This window comes from Sycon ciliatum, chromosome 4 (genome assembly GCF_964019385.1).
Source record: "Sycon ciliatum chromosome 4, ocSycCili1.1, whole genome shotgun sequence".
NCBI classification, from domain to species: domain Eukaryota; kingdom Metazoa; phylum Porifera; class Calcarea; order Leucosolenida; family Sycettidae; genus Sycon; species Sycon ciliatum.
Window position 1 is genome coordinate 3,587,423 of NC_088646.1, and position 19,403 is coordinate 3,606,825.

Sequence of the window (19,403 nt, forward strand, 5' to 3'; positions counted from 1 at the left end):
TATTGAGCAGGGAGTGGTGCTTTCTTGCAGGTTTGCCGAGTCGAAGGTTCGATGGACGTCTCGTGTGCTCTGGATGGCAGTCGTGAGTCAGTCAAGTGTCAAGTAAAGTCGGCGGAATAGCGCGAGCTCCGGTGTGGGGAGCCAACCTTTCTTAGTATTCAGATCGCCGTAACTAACCCAAAGCCGCGGGTACCGGGTGTAGAACATGGTATAAGGTAGCTCAGAAGACGGTGATGCTACTACTACATGTCATGTACCGGTAGTAGTAGACTCTACAATCATGTGGACTCATCTGCAGCTGCAGTACACTGTACACCCTGCTGACCCTGCTGACCCCTAATCGGTTATCCTAGATCCCACACAGACTGGACATACTGCCACTTACACTGGGCTTTGCCCACAACCATGCGATCCAGGTCTGAGGATAACACCGAGTTAGAGACACCACCACATAACAGGTACAGCTACCTCTACCCAACTGACCCTAATCCTAGATCCCACACTGGCCGCTTTACATACAACCTTGCGACCGAGGTCAACTGGCACATCGACACCACCACAGAACACCTAGTAGTGATTCAATAATAGCTGTGACATTGTTATCAGTGATAGCTGTAGCACTGGAGAGAAACATGAGCTAAGCAACCGTTGCACGGGCACTGTGCAGACCTTTTTTAATGATCGCATGCATTGCTACCAATTTAATTACGAATAGAGTTTAGACAATTATCGGTGAATTACCTGAAAGGAAGAAAACAAATACCCAATATAGACCAGCAAAGAGCATACAGACACCAGTGCCTGCACTCCTTCTGGGTTTACTTATTTCTTTTTTAGTCTTGATCTCAAGGTGAAACACTCAACGGGGGTATGTCGAACTTTTACGGGTCAATATAAAGACTTAAAACAAGGTACTAGGCGCTAAATTGATAAATACTCGTACTGGGATATCAGTGGAATGGAGTCCACCAGTTCCAGTTGTGGCTGTGACGAATGGTGGTGGTGGTGGCTGGACTTGCCAGTGGTTGAGAATGAGCAACGCACACGCATGCCTATGCTGCTCCGCTAACGGCTAGCTGCGGTGCGTGGCCAAAGAATCCATTGCAAGGCGCGTTCTCCTCCAGAGAGGAGCTGTGCACGTCAATGTTTGATGCAGGCGTACTGCACGGTAGAGGCGCATGGGATCGAGCATGTTTGGACGAGGCAGTGCTGTGGTTCTCCAGGGCAATTGGCCGCCATAATGCATCGTCGAGTGCAGCACCGCCAGGAGTACTGGTGGTGCCAATGCCGTTCACGGTACCCGTCTTCAGTGCATTGGCTAGTAATAGAAAGCGACAGCCCTCACTCAACTGATCAGGTTGAACTGAGCGACGGTGACTTTGCGGCCATGATGATACGGACAGTGCTCCCGCAGAGTACGGAGTTGGTGCATATATTGCCGAGCAGTCATCACCGGAGGTGGCAACCGGTATTGACCGTCGTTCATCGGCAACAACAGACGATTCATCTTTCGTGTCCTGTATCTGATGGTATTGCTCGGCGGATTGTAATACAATGGTTCTGTACCTCTCATCATCGCCTATTGCTACCACAGGTGTTTTGCTGATGCTACTAGCGTTGCCAGGCAACACTTGCTTGCCATGTGGCTGCAAAGTAGTTGCAGCATTGGAGAAGGACCCGTACGCCATATGACAGCATTCGCCCGGGTTGTAGCCAAAGCACAGTGGACAGGAGATGGTGGTGCAAGATGCAATCACTCCGTTAGCCTGGCTGACGTCCGAGGGAGACGAGTGTTGCTGCTGGCGAATCGGACTCAAGAGGAGCCGTCGTTCCGAGGTCCTTTCCCGTTGCACCAGGCTGATATCGGATTGATAGGAGGGATTCTTCACATACCGTTCGTGCTCCTCTGACCGTTGGTTACTGACGGCCTCTGCAAGTGAACGGCGGATTTCCGCTGTTGCCTCAGTGATGCTGTCGAGCGTCGTTTCAGCTGTCACGAAGCTACCACCTGCGACGCTACCGCATGTGGGCTGCTGCGGTGCTGCGTGCTGTAGCAATTGCCGCTGTTGAAGCTGGTGTGCAGGATTGTCGGTCGGCGACGGCAGAGAGCCATTCCTTGTCAACGTTGCCATGAGTATGCCCTGCGGTGTCAGGGATTCTTGCGGCGAGTGCAGTGGCCCGGCACTGCTCGTGGTGTTGGATGATGGCTCGGAGTCGGATTTCACCAACTTTGTGCCACGCTTCATCCTACGGCACATTGAATGAAGAGCAGACATGGCGATATTATGTACTTGAAGTGTTAATGAAGCTGCAGGCAGGCATACCGTAAAGCAAGAAACTTTCACGGCGTGCACAGTGCACAGTGCACAGTGCACACTGCACAGTTAGCGTAACAAGAACTGCTACACAGGCTAACGATAAGAAAGGCAGTCGCGGCTTTTAAGCTCTTTAGCTGGGTTATGACTGTATTGTTCCCAATAAATGCAGTGAATGCACAGAGACGTTGGTGGTGATTTAAAAATTTGCGAAGGGTCAGGATGTGAACCTTTTATCCTTCCTGCAAACCTCCACAGGGTGGTGGAACATAACCCTCGCTGTACCCACACACTCCAAGGTATTATTAGAATACCCAGAATCTATTCGCTGACCGTCATTCTCCATACGGTCGCAGACAGATTTTTTAGTCAGAAAAGTAGAAGAAGGCGCTCTACAGCATAGTGGCCTCGTTACAGCCTGGTGCCTTGATGGAAGCAGCTCACCAGACTCATTTGCCAATGTACATGTATTCAAGATCTGGGGCTTATGGAACACTGACAACACTGACAACACTGACAGTGCACATAAAAGTATCATTTTTACATTGCTGTGAGTGTGAAGACTTCACTTCACTTCATCCTGCTCACATGATCACGGTGGTGTATAATTCTGCACATTTCTGGCATCAAATTTACATATTTTTCACGGTGGAAACCTCCTCGATAGGCTCTGGCCTTTGGAGTATCCCTTTTAATATTTTTTTTGTGAAATTACGTTATTGTAGCTCAACGGTCCACTACAGTGCACATGCATGAGCAGCTCAGTGTCTGCATAGTGCACATGCACGAGCAGCTCAGTATCTGCATAACTTACTGACGGCGCAGGAAAACTTCCAGCACACAGCCCAGCACCACCAGAGTTACGAGCACGCCAATGGCAGCCAGGACAATTGCATGAGATCCTGCAAAGCCGGAGATGTTCCATGAACAGTCATGTTCAAGCACAATTGCACACACACACACACACACACACACACACACACACACACACACACACACACACACACACACACACACACACACACACACATACACACACACACACACACACATACACACACACACACACACACACACACACACACACAGTGACACACACACAAGCATTACAGGCAAATCTACTTGTGCATAGAGTATACAGAATGTGTAGCATTAAGGTGACATCATTGTCTATGTTTTGCGTTGAGTAGGAAATTGACAAGCCATGGCATTTTTGTGATGCTATGCAATGCCATACATCTCAAATATCTCAAATAAGCTAAATAATCAGATTATTTTTAGCGACGCACCTCCGATGGCCTCATCTTCGTGTCCAGACCCAAATACTTGCCCTCTGTTCTGACTAAACTGTTTCTATCTCTCAATCTGGTTACTATGCGAAACAGTGTACAAAGAGCGGAGGGCAAGTGTTCAGGTCTGGATAAAAAAATAATAATGCAAGCCAGTCAAAAGATAGTCAAACAACCGAAAACACATCTCGGAACCGGAGTCTACATTGTATCGATCGTTGAACGCCTACTGTCATCCTTGGCTCACCAACTGAGTTCTTACCTAGTGTGATGTTGATTTCTAAAAACATGACCAATTTCGAGCTTCAAACTTCCAAAGACTGCTGGTTAAAAGAGACATTGGTAGCCATGACAACACAGTATGGTAATGGTTGTGCTACTTGCTGCGGCATTGCTGCTGCACCTACTGCTTACCTACGCCGTCCTTCTTGCTGCACGCCACGTGTACGCAGGACTGCGTTTGGTTGGCTTCCGAGCAGGGTATCCAGTCATCGGTGAACTCGGCGAGGAGCAGTTCTTGCATGCTGAGCGGACTGGGGTGTCTGCTCTGTGAGTTACATGTTGGTAAACTGCACTCCGACCATTCGGACCAACGGCACGCTGTATAGTGAAACAGCAGCAGCAGCAGCAGCAGCAGCGGGAATGGGAAGGCAAAGCAACATTTACATTTTTATCCACTCGAGCACATGCACAACAGACAACACATTCAACACATTCAACAAGGTGGTGACTCTAATAACCTATCCAGCATGCAGTGGAAATTAATGAAAAACATAACAGTCATGCCGGTTCATAATCTCTGCACCCATGTACCAACCAAGTGCTTGCTTGTAATTTCTTTCTGATATCCAATTCTATGTTGTACAGGTGCACCAGGTCATACATTAGCATGTGGCTTGTAGAAGTGTACAACAGTTGTGAGCCATGCATGCCTAGAAGTGGTATGACTGGTATAGGCAAACCAAAACTCCTTGTGCGTTTACATGTCAAACGAGCTGGCAACCGGCCAGCCAGAATCTCGGATCGAGGTGCCCGAGATCACGGCTGGCTGGCCCAGGCCACTTGCCAAGTAAACTCATGAGGTTCATTTCGCTTACATACATGCCCGAGATCACAGATGCACACCACCAGCCCACCTGTCACCGGGGCTGAGGACTAGCCTGTCAGGGGTGAGGGGTATGTGTATCACATAGATTAGCCAGATCGGAAGTTGCCCCGACCCCCCCCCCCCCCCCCCCCCCAGAGCTGTTACTTCTTTGCCAAAGCTCCAATACGTTTAGAGAGAACTCACTTTCAGTCAAATACATTGTCCAGACATCGCATCCAACCTCGTCTTCACCCCCATCGCAGTCGGTGTGGTTGTCGCAGCGGTAGACTTGTGGCCAGCAGCGTGACTCGTTCAGGTGTTTGCACTGCACACCGCCATCACCTTCACAGTTCAGCATACTCGCTGTCAGACACAATAGCAAGACACAACACACACACACACACACACACACACACACACACACACACACACACACACACACACACACACACACACACACACAACACACACACACATACACACACACATACATACACACACACACATACACATACACACACACACACACACACACACACACACACACACACACACACACACACACACAGAGACCTTGGCATACATACACAAGCTACACAACAATGCCCTGGGCATGTGTTCATACATGTTTGGCTAGCACCATGCGAGAGCTAACTAAAATAATGCACCAGAGGGTGACAAACAGCCCATGGCCATACCGACCAAGGGCACAGCAGCCTGACAATAGACAGATTAAAGTTCAGTTTGTATGCAACAAACTCCAAATCATGAAAAGTTGGAAACCTTCCACGGCGACTTACGACAGTTGGTTTCGTCGCTATTGTCCTGCGGACTAGGGCATTCTACGTGACCATTGCAGAGATACCAGCGGGGCAGACAGCCGCCCTTGTCACAGGAGAACTCATCCTTTGCACATTGCTCAGCCGTGACACCAGAATTCCCTGGAGAAGGTATACAACAAAGAAAGCCAGACATGACAGGTGAGCCGTCAAGTTGAGTTCTGATGTGAACCAGGGTTTTCAATCAAGCGAGAAAGAATGCCGCGTAAAGAGCGCAGACTGCAGCAGACAAAACAACACCAATAACGTAATCTACATGCATTAGCTCACTCCACCGTTTGATGTCACACCCTCCACTTCCTCTAACGCAACGTATCAATTTCAAATACATGTACCCCTTTGCATAACCAGGGTTTATTCGCCGAATATGCCTCTGGGTCCTAATAGTGGAATACTGTTCACACTTGTATTCTTCAAGTGATCAATACGACTAACCACACATACTCAGTGACATACTACATGACATTGTGGTCACGGTTTCCCTAAAGAACCCAGTGTGTCTAGGTTTCGGATTGGATACCACGATGCTGTCATTCGTATCTCTGCACCTTGTACCTGCCTGGTCAATCATTGTGTGCACGTGTGTGTGTGTGTCTGTGTATGTATGTGTGTGTCTGTGTGTGTATGTGTATGTGTGTGTATGTGTGTGTGTGTGTGTATGTGTATGTGTGTGTATGTGTGTGTATGTGTACAGGCTGCGGACCCAATCACATCTCAGTTACAAAACATAGCAGCTCTATTCAGCACAGACAATCATGGTATTGCGGTTATTTCCAAACCATGACTACAGCATGCTTGGGGGGGGGGGGTTAAATACAGTGAACTTTTAGCACTGGCCGATTCCCAAGAACTTCTCCTAAACTGGAATGTGCTTATGGTCTGGCCACTAAGTGGTGTACATGTAAATGTACAGGTTCTCATCAAGAAAACTCAATGCCAGAACAACTCAATCACTTTTCAAGTGGATATGGTGTACTTTGCAAAGTTTCACTTAGCAACTGCAGAATTTTCTTTCAGGGCAGGGTGGAATGCAGCTCTTTGATAAAGACTATTATTAAAGAGGCACTTAAATTGTGGGATTCTGTTAGCACAACCCCTCCACTGCAGCAGCAGCACGTATTGCAATATGACAGGCTACACGGAAGTGTTACACGTTGTAGATTTCCTCAAACCTTGTTACGGTAGCCATTCTCAGGTTACTGACAGTGCTGGTCAGACATACGGAGCACCTACAACTACAAGCAAGTGTACATGACTCTTGCTACAAGGCTACAAGGCTACATGTACATCACTTCTACAATTCTAGAGTAGACATGATGTATTTAAGTATCGCCATGGTTTCCATTCATCATCATGGCATGTCCGAAAATTTGTCCAGTGAACCATGCATCCCGCTCTGAGCAGGACAGTCCCACGATTCTAATTTAAAATTAAAGCATTGGAGGCCATTATGGGTATCTCGCTTTAGCCACGATGATGTGGTTATTGGCTAACGCCTGACCACGTGGCTGGGTTTCTAAGTAGTTTTGAACTGGTCACTATTATGTACCGTGATGTACGTTGTTTTTAGCGACGTGTTTGGACATGTACATGTACCTGACGATCTGCTAATACAGTAATACAATCATGTATTAAATGTACTCAATCATGTAATTCACATGTACATGGACAAGCGATTATCTGGACTATTTCAATACCAGCAGCTGCCGTGCATGTAAAGTCCTGTACCTCATCATAAGTATCAGTCTGGCACAGTGATGTACTGGTGACCGTGCTGTGGTGGTCTACAGTCATTGTCCTGTGCATGTGTATTGACTGACTCTGTAAGTTGTACCGGTATGTGGACAATTATGTAGCTGATCACAAACTAATGAAGACGTCACACTATTGCCAGACTCTACTCTTGTAGGTCTCCCTCCCGTCTCTTGCTGCCTGCATGGCTGCAGGATGCATAGCAGTGCTAACTATTACTCAGAGCCACTGGGTGACGCAGTCGCTGGCAGTCACAGACACCACTCACCGGGCTGCAAGACACATCCCCAGGTCCAAAGACAATTATTGCATGCAACAATGTACAATGGCAGTTAGACAGGTTGGGCAGGGCAGTGCACAACAAGCCTATACTGTGCCATAGACACCATACTAGACGGAGGCTACGACACCATGGATCACGCACTCAGACACTGACATGCACCTCCAACTAACTTCCAAACCGGTGACAGGCTGTGTCCACGTACGTCCGTGTGTTACATTACCCACCCAGTACATGTAGAGTTACTAACACTGTAACAGTTTTAAAACAGCCACAGCTCGTATCCATGGTATCAATGTGTGTCACGTTCAGGGGGATGGCTGGGTCATTCAGATTCACAACACAAACACTAGAAACAGTGCGTGCACCAGGCCAGGGAGCCTTACACATACCGGGTGAATGTGGGGCACTCTGGTGTAGATCTACACTGTCTGTGACCAAGATGTTTCAAATCTGTATTCTCACGATGGCTACTGGCTACTCAACAACACACATACTCCAACAATACCCTCAGAACTTCCTAGACAAGACACCACCACGTGACATGATTCTAGACACTAGTGGGGAGGATTCCATTCTGTTACCACCGTGACCGAAAGAAGAAGCGACCCTGCATCCACGCCCGGCAGGAGTGACACGCTGGAGAATTAGACGAGGGCCTCCTTAGACGATTACCAATTGCAAATCACATTATTTCGTACTGGCCAATCTAGAGCAGAAGACCCACTAACACACCGGTATGGGGAGTACATGTGTAGATCTACGACTGTTGACAGTGTTGTTCACTGTGGCCTAATGATCTATCTACACTGTCTGCAGATGGGCAGCGTTTACATAACTACCTGTATATACCGGGGTATGCAATCACAGAAGAACCTTGAATTGGTATCCTGTAATCACTGCAGGTGGATAGCTTAAGTTATAATGAATTATACCGTTTCTACACAACCATCACTACACAGTCATTGGCTCCACACTGCTAAAATGCACGACACCGATATCGCGATGGATCAGGTCGCAGAGCTAGAGTCGACTGAGGGAGCTCTTATTTTCAGACCAGTGTCAGTAGCATGTGGCAGAGCCAGTCGGGACACGCACGCACGCACTCAATAGCACCATATGCATACCAAGCCTAAGTGTAATTGACGATCTAAAGGAGAAAGCTGATTGAAGATGCCTCTTGTCCTGTCCCAGAACACAGAACATGAAGTGGAGGCCTAAGCTCTAACTAGTCTAAGCTCTAAGGGCGTTGTACACACGCCAGGCATACAGCAAATAGCCGGATGAGCTAGCAAGCTTTTGTTTTCTGTTATGGCTGGGAACACTCGGGCGACACATCCCAATCAGCAACAGGTTCATCATCATCATCATCATTGCCATCAGCAACGCTCCAACGTTCCAGCGTTCCAACCTTCCAAAGTGAGCTGCATTATCGTTGCAGGCCGGTGCAACTAGACTACAAACCCGCCTCCCTGCCTCCCCATCCATCGGGCGAAAGTTATTTCGGAACAGTCAATCCGGTAGATCCGATTGTCCTGTCACGTCTGAGACAGTTACGCACAATTCGATACACATGTATACGCGTACAGAATTTCTCATGTAGATCTACACAATGAAATGGAAGCCTGTCCACTATCCAGACGTTGCACTATACTAGCACTGCCGCGTATCGACGCTGGTGCACTACATGGTCTCAGCTTCACAGCACGATTACGGATACCATCACAATTCCGAACATAATGACTGTATGGGCGAGTCGACAAAGTTGAAGGACAAAACACACACGGACACACGGATACACGCACACACACACACACATACACACGCACACACACACACACACGGACACACTACTCAAGTCACAGGCTGCTACAAGAAAAACGGTAGCAGACGCCATCTCGCTCGCTGGCACCAGAAGCGGAAGAGCATGCATGGTTCTTCCACCAAGTCCATGTTGATCCAGGGCAAACTGGAACCTTCTGACTGTGCACGCATCATGGCCACAAGCTGATTTCTCGTCTGTGCTTTTGTTCCTCCTCATGCTGCTGCTGCTGCTACTGCTGGTGATTCGTCTCTCAGAATAAACAACATTATGCAATTGTATCTTACATTTTCTTGGGAACTCCCCTACAACTATTCGTGTAACAGGGTTGCAAATAATTCAATTGAACGTCAAGCACTTTGGCAGCTTGTTTTGCTCTGTGTTTTGTTCAATCAACATGGGGATGTGGGATGTTGGGTGCTGCTGCCTTCCTCCCTCTACTGCAGCTAACCTAGCTGTACAGTCTGCACGTACTCCGTGATCCATCCTAATAAGATTAGTTAGGCCAAGAGTTATGTACTCTTGGTTAAGCGCAACCAGCAACGGCATCAGTCTGGCTGAGTACGGGGATCGACATCAGCTGCTTGCACTCAATCCACATAATTATCGGGGGGGGGGGGGGGGGGGGCAATCCACATTTCAGCTTTGTACTGGACAGCAGCAAGAGACAACGACTTTGCCAGCCTTTACAAGCTGCAACGAATGGCCAAGCAGGAAGTCAGCTGAAACGAGTAGGTCGTCTCCAGCGACCACAAGGGGGAAGCAACCTTCACCAGTTCACAGCAAGCAGGAAGTGCAGCCAAATTTACACTTGGTCGATCTCTGATCAAAAGCAGCGCGTAGGCTGATCGATCGCTGTTCTGCGAGTCACCTTGGGATAATGTTACTTGCTATCTATGTTTGTGTGGCCAGAGCTCAGCTACACCCGGCACATCTTATGATTTAAATAATTACTAATCGCTGCCTTTCAAGACCACAACAACGTGTCTGGACTGAGATAGTGATAGAGCAACAGAGAGAGGCTAGACCATGACCGGTCGCTAACCCGGCACCATAGCTAATAACATGCTGATGATCGCTGACACTGGCTTGGCGTAGACAGTAGTCGTACACGTCGACAGGCCGATTACTACAGCTTTAACTGTTAGAAGATTACCAAGCGACTGATTGCTAACACGACGCACTGATCCTAAAACGAATGATTCCTTGTGGGTAGCTGTGCTAGACGTGTGAACAAGATCGCCGTGAGTGCAAATTAATAATTGAGCTTTGCGCTGAACATTGATCTCCTTCACATCGCGTGAAGAAGGGTGACGCGAAGGAAAGACCTACTGTACAGCGCTCTTGACATCGCCCGCCATGCGACCATCACTTGAAACCTAACCGCACGCCTGCAAAGGAAGGAACTAATACTTGGAAAACCAACGGCCAAATCACACGCATGCTGCATGACTGATGTCAGTGATGTGGAGCGGGTTTTAAGTTTCCCTCGCAGACTCGGTGTTGGTGATCAGCAGGGTTTGTTGCGTGTGCAAAGCGCCGGGATAAAGCAACACCAGCTTGAGCACAGAAATGAGATCCGCGGCGGCGCAGGCCCGTCCAGCACTAGAACAGCATGCGCTAGCAGCCTTCTGTTGAAGTGGGTGACAAGGAGCAAGAAAGCCTAAACCCGCTATATAATGCGTGTAGTGTCAATGTTAGGGTTAGGTGGGTGTATGTATGGGGAGAGAGTAGCAGATACTGAGATCATGGAGATGGTACTACATCGTCGCTACACGTACACATGTTTTACCCTTACATCCGTCATGTTGTCTTGATATCCTATGATGGGATTGGGAGGCAAGGACTATTGACCGCCGAACACTGCTATTTTGCTTACGGATATCACCGGGCAAAGGGTCCAGTTCTGCTTGGCTGTGTCTTCTCCAGATAAACACTCTATGTGGTGTATCGGATTTCAACATACAGTCAGTGCGCTCGCATACGATTACGAGTGTTTGTGCTCTTCCTCTCTTTAGCACGACACGCCACAGCCATGGGTATCTGCTTGGCCAACTGAATCGCAGAGCTACAAATCGCCCGTCACCAGTACTAGCAAATCCAGGCCCCCAAGGATCTGTACATAATTGAATAATCGCATTGATCTGCTCTTGGTGGAGGCTATGTGCTGAATGGATGCTCTTTTCCGAGGTCATGACACGATTGCGGTACACAATGCTCATTCTGAAATGTACTATGGAGTCAGACTAGTCTCTAGAGTCTGGACTGGAGGCAGAGACGTGAAATTTACTCGAGTATAAGTAGTGTAGGTGTACTGGTACATGATTGAGAGACGTCGCGACTAGCTGGTTCCGCAGTAATCGACAAAAAAGTCTGCAGTAGAAAATGCAAGTAACACAACCATCTAAGAGAATAGCTACGCAACGCTTCCCTGCTGCTTTCGATATGGCAAAGAATTATTTACCACAATCGTATTGTAGTTGCTACACAGCTTGCAAAGGAAAGGTTGCATCCGCCAGTAAGGTCCCGGGGTGTTCCCGCAAGCCCTGGGTTAGTTGACACTACAATCTTGCTTGATTGACACCGCCCCAAGGTCCGTCCTGCCTGTCACAGTTGAGAAGTTCCGCGTGTATGCCAGGATGTACGCGGACGGCAACTACTACTAGTAATCGGAATTGCGACGCAGCGCCATCGCCACCACCGGCTGACTTGACTCAGAGAACAGTGTCTCTGGGTCTGAGTTTCCCTCTATCTCTTTCTGCTAGCTCCCAGGTTCCAGCATCACCGGAGGGTATTTGGGTGGAAGGTGACTGGCCTAACTGTCTACAGGAACTGAGGAACCCTGTCCCATATGTAGGGCTAAGGCTGTAGGCTGTGGCCAGAGCCTCTGGAGCAGAGCCTCTGGAGCCGTGAAGGCTGAACACACTCAACTACATGTACCAGTACCTTTTCGACATAATGCTGCACAACAGGATAATCCCGGTACATACAAGCTTTTCAACCCTAAGCAATGGCCGATCCAGCAACGTTTTGCACATGTACTATTAAACACAGCTAAACTGAGCATTGTAGGAAAGTGAACAACAGAGGAGGGACGAAAAACTAGCCCAAAAGCCACTGTCAGAAGGCAGGATGGTCAAACCACCAATGTCCACCCTTACTTAGCCATAGAGACATGCAATGCACCATGTACATTGTACATGTAGCTACCACAGCCTGGGTGACGCTATCATCTTCGTTTACAATTTACACGTAGTCAGCTCTTCAGGAGTGCTGTGTGTGTGTGTGTGTGTGTGTGTGTGTGTGTGTGTACGTGTACGTGCACGTGCGTCTGTGTGTGTGTGTGTGTGTGTGTGTGTGTGTGTCTGCGTCTGCGTCTATATGCCACGACGCCTTAGGACCAGGCCATGATCATTCATGGAGGGCTATGGCATACTACTTGCTGCTTAACAGTAGCGGGTCTAACGGTACAGGCAGCAGCACCAGAACTCGAACAGCTGAACACAAGTGATGCCATTGTCCGCAGTGATTATCCGTGCTCAAAATCTGTGAGTTTTCTGGGTGCCATGTCGCAGACACCACACACTACAGAGCTGGCTCATTACTGGCTATCAGCTGAGACCCATCAAGGACTGAAGGAGGAAAGCCGGAGGCTGCCTGCACTGACCCAGGATAGGTGTCAGCCTAGCACAATAGAGCAAGCTAGTTGATAGAGAACTCTGGAGTGTTAAGCAGTCTGTACAGTGGCGGTGCACATGATGTAGTATCGACATGTCCGTCTGCTGGTAATAGCAAGCACTAGGCACTTGAGAACAGGCCATGACTTCAAGGGTAATGTGAACATTACATTAGAACTGCGTGTTGTGCATCTATTAACTTTTTAGTACCAGGCCACCGAGTACATTCCCCACACATACTGTAATGCACCGTAGATTCGCGACGACCAGCTTACGCTCTTCATCACTACTAACCGGTAACGTTGTTATGCATCCTGCTGAGCTAAAGACTTCAAAAGTACTCAGCAGTATTCCAACTCATAACGTTAGAACATACACACGTACACGTGCTTAGCCACAGCCTTGCACGCAGATACACATTGCCGGAGAAGGCGTGCCCACCGCGGACACCACCAAGGCAATACGTAACCAAGATCTATCCACGTAATCCACGCATGGCGTAAACCCCCCTCGCACGGACCCTCCCCCCCCCCCCCCCCCCACACACACACATACTGAGTTGTACACCTGGCCGGGTATAGCTGATCCAGTGTACTGCACTTAGCCGAGACCGAACACCCTGGAAAGTGTGCCTGCTGCGCTGATATTCCGGCCTGCATGCTACTGATCACGAAACGAAACTGCATTCTTGAATGTCGGGCGAGGGCGGCGAGAGTGGCACGAATGAAGGGCGAAAGCGGACCACCTGCTTAAATAGTCACATTGCGAGCTCACCTGCTGCGCCCAGCGCATAGCTGAGGAGCTCATGAGAGGATCTCGCAAGGGAAACTGGCAACAAGGCACTTCACAACACACACCGTTCCAGACACTGACTGCGACACAGCGTTTCTCCATTGCAGTGCCAGGTACCGGGTGCCAGGGTGGTGTACATGCACAATGTACTATAATATGACGATGTAGAGAGGACGAGCAAGGGTAAGATGGACGACTTCATGGCTGGAAGAAACTTCGGAACATGCAGTCACCATACCCGATCACGATGAGCATTGACCCGTCTCATCATGTTCGTCCCAACAAGCAAGCAAAGAAGATAATAAATCTCTTAGACTGGACTGGTTAAGTTAGTTGGCCCGAGTGAAACCCCTCACGGACTTGCACAATGCAATCATGTTCACACTGGATCATGGATGTGACGGTGAGGAGATGAACTGTCATCAACCATCATACAGTAACAGTTAATTATCACGACCCGAGTCAGGAACGCTGTTGAGGAACGTTTCGCTCCGCGTATGGAGGGTAACATTACAATGTACATGTACATGGTCATGCATTACTAACGTAGAGTAGATAACACGCAAGTCAGCACCTCACGGCATTTCAAGCATCAATGTCTGTTATAGCGAATAGAAAGCAAGCAGAGACCGCTACACAGCACGGCACAGATACCATGTTTTAATGCGGCTATCCGAGACGGCCGAGCATTGATGGCACGTCACAAGTCTGTTGTTCTCCAATTGGTAGTGGCCAGCAAGCAGACAGACAGCAGAGGCGGTGCTCGGCAAGCTAAACATGTGTGCCAAGGTCTAATCCCCGACCTGTGAGGCTGTGTCTAATCCCCGATCTGTGTGCCAAGGTCTTTATCCTCGACCTGTGTGCCAAGGTCTTTATCCTCGACGCTTGGTGATGTCACTTGCTATTGTACTAGACGGCTAATCGCTATGTGCAGGGTCTAGGAGTACAAGCTCACGGTGTGAACACGTATCAATGTGTCACGACAAAACGTCTCAGATAATCCATACCTTCGACGTGTACACGCGCAGTTCGTGTCGATACGTCAGGGAGGGCGACAGAGGGTAACGTCGGTAGTCTAGTATTACTATTAGCCATGATGGTGTCTCGCACATCATGTCACTCCGTCCACGGATGGGAAACCTTTTCAGTCACGCTCATGGTAATCACTGATTATCAGAATATGCACGGAAATCATGCCACGATTTGAACCTTTCCGCGCACTAACAGGATGATGATGATGATCTATCCCTAGGCTAAGGCTAAAGGTTGGCGGAGGACCTCATGTTGGGGAACTTGCTGATCAAGGCCAAAGCTTAGGTTGCGACCTTGGGGTAGAACAGGTTTCATTTCAGGTTTCATTACAAGCTGCGGTGGTTTATCTGACACGAGGGATACACGTCGTGTCGTTGTTGTCTTGCAGACAGAGAGTGTCCTCCACGCATCGTTAGTCAGGCGAAAGAGCTGCGTCTCAATCGGGACACGGGGCACGGATATAGTGTTCACATCACGTCTTCTCAAGCATCCACTGACCCGGCGTGACCCATTTCCAATGTCCATTGCCAGCACTAGCACTCACAGTGACTCTTGCTTCGCCACGGGTCGAAGAGAAAACAATGTGCCACGCTCACACATCCAACTACAGTTGTACCACATCGTGCGCATTCCTTAGCATCGTCTGCCCTTGGCGCGTAGAAGTCAACGACGGACGACCTGTGGTGCCTATTGCGCCGTTTTAAGTTTTACAGAGAAGAGAAGACAAGGTTTTGGCGAATAACAAAATGCAGATACGGCGGCAGAGTAGGACGCACGCACACACACACACGCATACACACACACGCACGTACATAAGCAGTACGAGCACTACACACTGGTCTGGGAAGTTCACTTACCCAGAGTTATTGCCAGCATGATTTGGAGAAGCGCTATCCTCCACGTCCAACAGCGCACCAACGCTGCGAATCCTGAACGACAATAACGCCGTTCCCAGCATCCCCGACCGCCACCATCTCCAGCAGCACAACTACCAGCCACCATCACAACACTACTACATGCAGACATTCTACTAGCTGTCTGATGTGACGTCGAAATGTGTGCATCGCAAACCACATGTCTCCTTCGACATCTCTCCTCCATGTCTCCGCATACGGCCAATGCCAAACAGCGAACGACCTGCCTTTGCGGGTCAGTCAGCGCTGCAAGCGAAGATTCCAGAGACACACACTCGCAACATGAGCTAGGCCAGCGGGCAAGCAGCCTCCTCTGGCACCCTTCACCTCTATCCCTCTTTCTTCCTTCCTCCCTCTCCCTCTCTGTGGGTCTAACAGCTGACAGCTCCAGCCCGACCATTGAGATCCGACAACGACTTACTGATGGAGCTGACCAGTAGCCTAGAACCAGCAAGTAACGGTCTCAACAGCAGAAGCAGCAGCGATGTACGAGTACAAGCACAACAGCCAAAGCAGCATACAGTAGTACGGTCAATGACCATGTACCATTACATTGCTCGCCCGGCACATACCAGAAGCTGCAGACTGACAGAGAGAGAGCAGTAACGGTACGGATAGTAACGGTAAAAACGCGTACACCGATCCACATCCACTCACTGAGTCAGAGACAGTCAGCTGTGAAGCCTCTCAACTACTCAAGTCACTCAAGATTAGTAATTCTGCATGCAGTATGCAGTGATTCACTGCCCATACTATTGCTTATGTTCGAGGCTCAGAAGTGCCCAGCCTCCAGAAGAGTGAACGAACCACGGTGAATATTCGAATATGGCCGGGTACCGGGTATTGGCAGAGCTATGCTGCATAATATTATACACCTCTCTCAAACGGTGTCAAATACTGAGCTGCACTACCACCACCGCGACCGTACTGTTGCTGGCACACGTGATGGGAGAGTGCACAACGGATAGAGAGGGGCTAGCTAGGGGGCACTTAAATTCGGCAGCCGTTAAGCCTTGCTTGTAACAGAAGTAGGTTATGCTGCCGTCCTTCACTCGAAACTCGAATACTGTCGAGTGCTGCATGCAGTGCTGGAGCTGCTGCAACCATCCTGCTGGCAGCAGGCAGGGCAGAATAATGCGAACGAAGCACTTGTATGTCTCCAGTCCCCCAGCTAGAGTGTCTCCCACTATTGGTATGTATCAGCCGGTGTTGGTATTGGTATTGGTATGTATCAGCAGTATGATCGGCAGTACATGTACTGTGGAGTTTGAAGCAGACCACCAGACACACAGACACACTAGATCAAACTGTATTATGCATGCTGCTGGTGCCAAACTAACTGTTGACCTCCCGGGAGGGGGCCAGTTCTCACGCATGCAGCGGATCCTGCGCTGAAGGACGTTTAGGTGAAGTGGCATCTTGCAACTGCCATGCTATGTATGATGTGCCACTCAAGTAGATGGATGGCTGAGTATGACTGCACTCAGTACACGGCGTATACAAGTGTGACTGTGTCACAAGCTATTGACTATTGTCACTACATATCTATGGATACTACAAGTATTCATTAGTTTGAGGGAAAGACAGTACATTGTATGTTTAACCCTGCACTTCATACATGTACATGTACATCGCTAGGGACTACAACTGTACATGCACGGGTACATACTGTAACAAATCGTGAACCCGACACAAACAACATACATTGTAGCTAGCACATTGTAGTGCATGACGAATGCATGGTGTTCTTGGAGAAGGACGACCTCACATCAGACCAGTTGTCTGTTTGCAGTAGTCTGTAATGTATACAGTTTGAGTGACATGCCCAGAATATGCACAGTACTACACTCCTCTTAGTCTCTGCATCCAACCGGGCACAAACCACAATGTTGCTACATGTATATTTCGCGCTCGACCTACTGTGACGATCAAGGCTTATTTCAAACATACATTGTAGTACATGCACCCTCTTCTTCTAACTCCTTTACATGCAGTCATGGTACATAGGGACGACCAGTCGAGGCATCTCGAATAGCTAGTCCAATAAAAGGCAATTATACACGATGTGGTATCACAGTCAGATACCCGGGCCAGCCCTGGGAGCAACATCACACTACATGCTGTACTGGGTTTAGGCACTTCCCATACACCACATACCAAGTACTTGAAGTAGGCATAGACTACTACAGTACTGTCGGTCGCCGAAGAACTGGGGGGGGGGGGGGGGGGGGGGGAGGGTCAGCCTCCTAGCCTAGACCGTTCTTATTTTCATGTACTACAGTCTATGCACAGTTGAGTCACCGTGTATACATTGGTATGCTGTGCTTGCCGATTCTAGCCTGGTCGTTCTTCAGCGCCCGACAGTACTGTATCGATAGACTACTTTGTAGTATTGGACACTGCACTGCATCCACATGATCCAGGCCTTTCACATGATCCAGGCCTATCGCAGCCAGGCGGGGATAATGCCCCATGGCTCTATCACAGTATCAGTACCATTCCATATATCGCGCCTTCGAGTTCTTTTGCAAGTTTTTTTAAATGGCTGCAAACTGCAAAACAGCAAAGCCTTTTTGAATGAACTCATCCTTTACTATAACTGGAACAGGGCAAGCAGTTTGGAGCGTTGCTCGCTGATCAACTGTACTTCTAATGCAGCACGAGCAGAGACTTGTCGATATTGTGACTGAGGCGTAAGGGGGGGGGGGGGGGGGTCGAGGGTGTTCAGACACAGTAACATGATGCACTGGTCCAACACACTAAGTAACCAAGGAAACCTGTAGTCCCCAGGCAAATCGATCAGGACCGGACCTGCTGAGTGTACTGTGTAGTGTTTGGTGGCCCCTGCGCGGCTTATTGCCCGAATATACATGTACATTGTACAGTCCGGGCCAATGCAGGCCGTGAGAATGGGTCGCGTTGTTGCCGGAGTCTCTACATACATGTACTGTGTACCGGTATATCTGCTGCATAATACTGTCCCAGTCCCCTCCTTCCAAGCATAACCATGATAACGTTGACAACGGTAACTGGCGTGTAACACACTAGCTGGCTCTGGACGGTGTGGAAGCCATTGAGGAGCAATCTCTTCAAGCACCGGTAACTTACTTACTATCCCCTAGGTAATGGTGGAGGCTGCAGGCTAGTCCACTCTACTACTGTACCTTTTTTTTATAGTCTCTAGTCTCTACTTTAGCGGTCATGTGACCATGTTGTTGTGTTTATTTTAAAATTGGCAAACCAAACGACGGGCAGATGTGCCCAATGAAAAGGTGGCCAATGCAGATAGAATGCAGATAGAAAGCAGTAACTGTACAGTGTAGTGGAAGCCACGCACCCTCACTAAAAGACTACTCCTCCATGTACAAAACTCAAAAGCGGTTTTCCAAAGTCACGATGACGGAAAACCTGCGTCAGGCCGGAACAGCCCAACCCGGGTCCACATCGTCTGTGCATATCTTGTATCATGTATCATCGCTAAAAGTAACTTAGTTTGCCTAAACTCATTCTCAAGCTCAGACTCGATGAATGGCTTATGTCCTGCCCCCTCGGCGCAGGGTTAAAGTGTGACAGGAGAGGAAGCAATCCAGACCACAGAGCCTAT

The 19,403-nt window shown here is 48.8% G+C and overlaps 1 protein-coding gene across 1 annotated transcript; it reads right to left on the minus strand.

Annotated features, from left to right (window-relative positions):
• Positions 1 to 574: 574 nt before the first annotated feature.
• LOC135813947 (uncharacterized) lies at positions 575 to 16,207 on the minus strand. The gene is made up of 6 exons (XM_065326992.1): positions 15,743 to 16,207; positions 5,492 to 5,632; positions 4,896 to 5,054; positions 4,019 to 4,204; positions 3,130 to 3,217; positions 575 to 2,247 (listed from the first exon to the last, which is right to left on the minus strand). The coding sequence occupies exons 1-6, from the start codon at positions 16,197 to 16,199 to the stop codon at positions 1,053 to 1,055; spliced, it is 2,226 nt and encodes a 741-aa protein (XP_065183064.1). The 5' UTR covers positions 16,200 to 16,207; the 3' UTR covers positions 575 to 1,052.
• Positions 16,208 to 19,403: the final 3,196 nt, after the last annotated feature.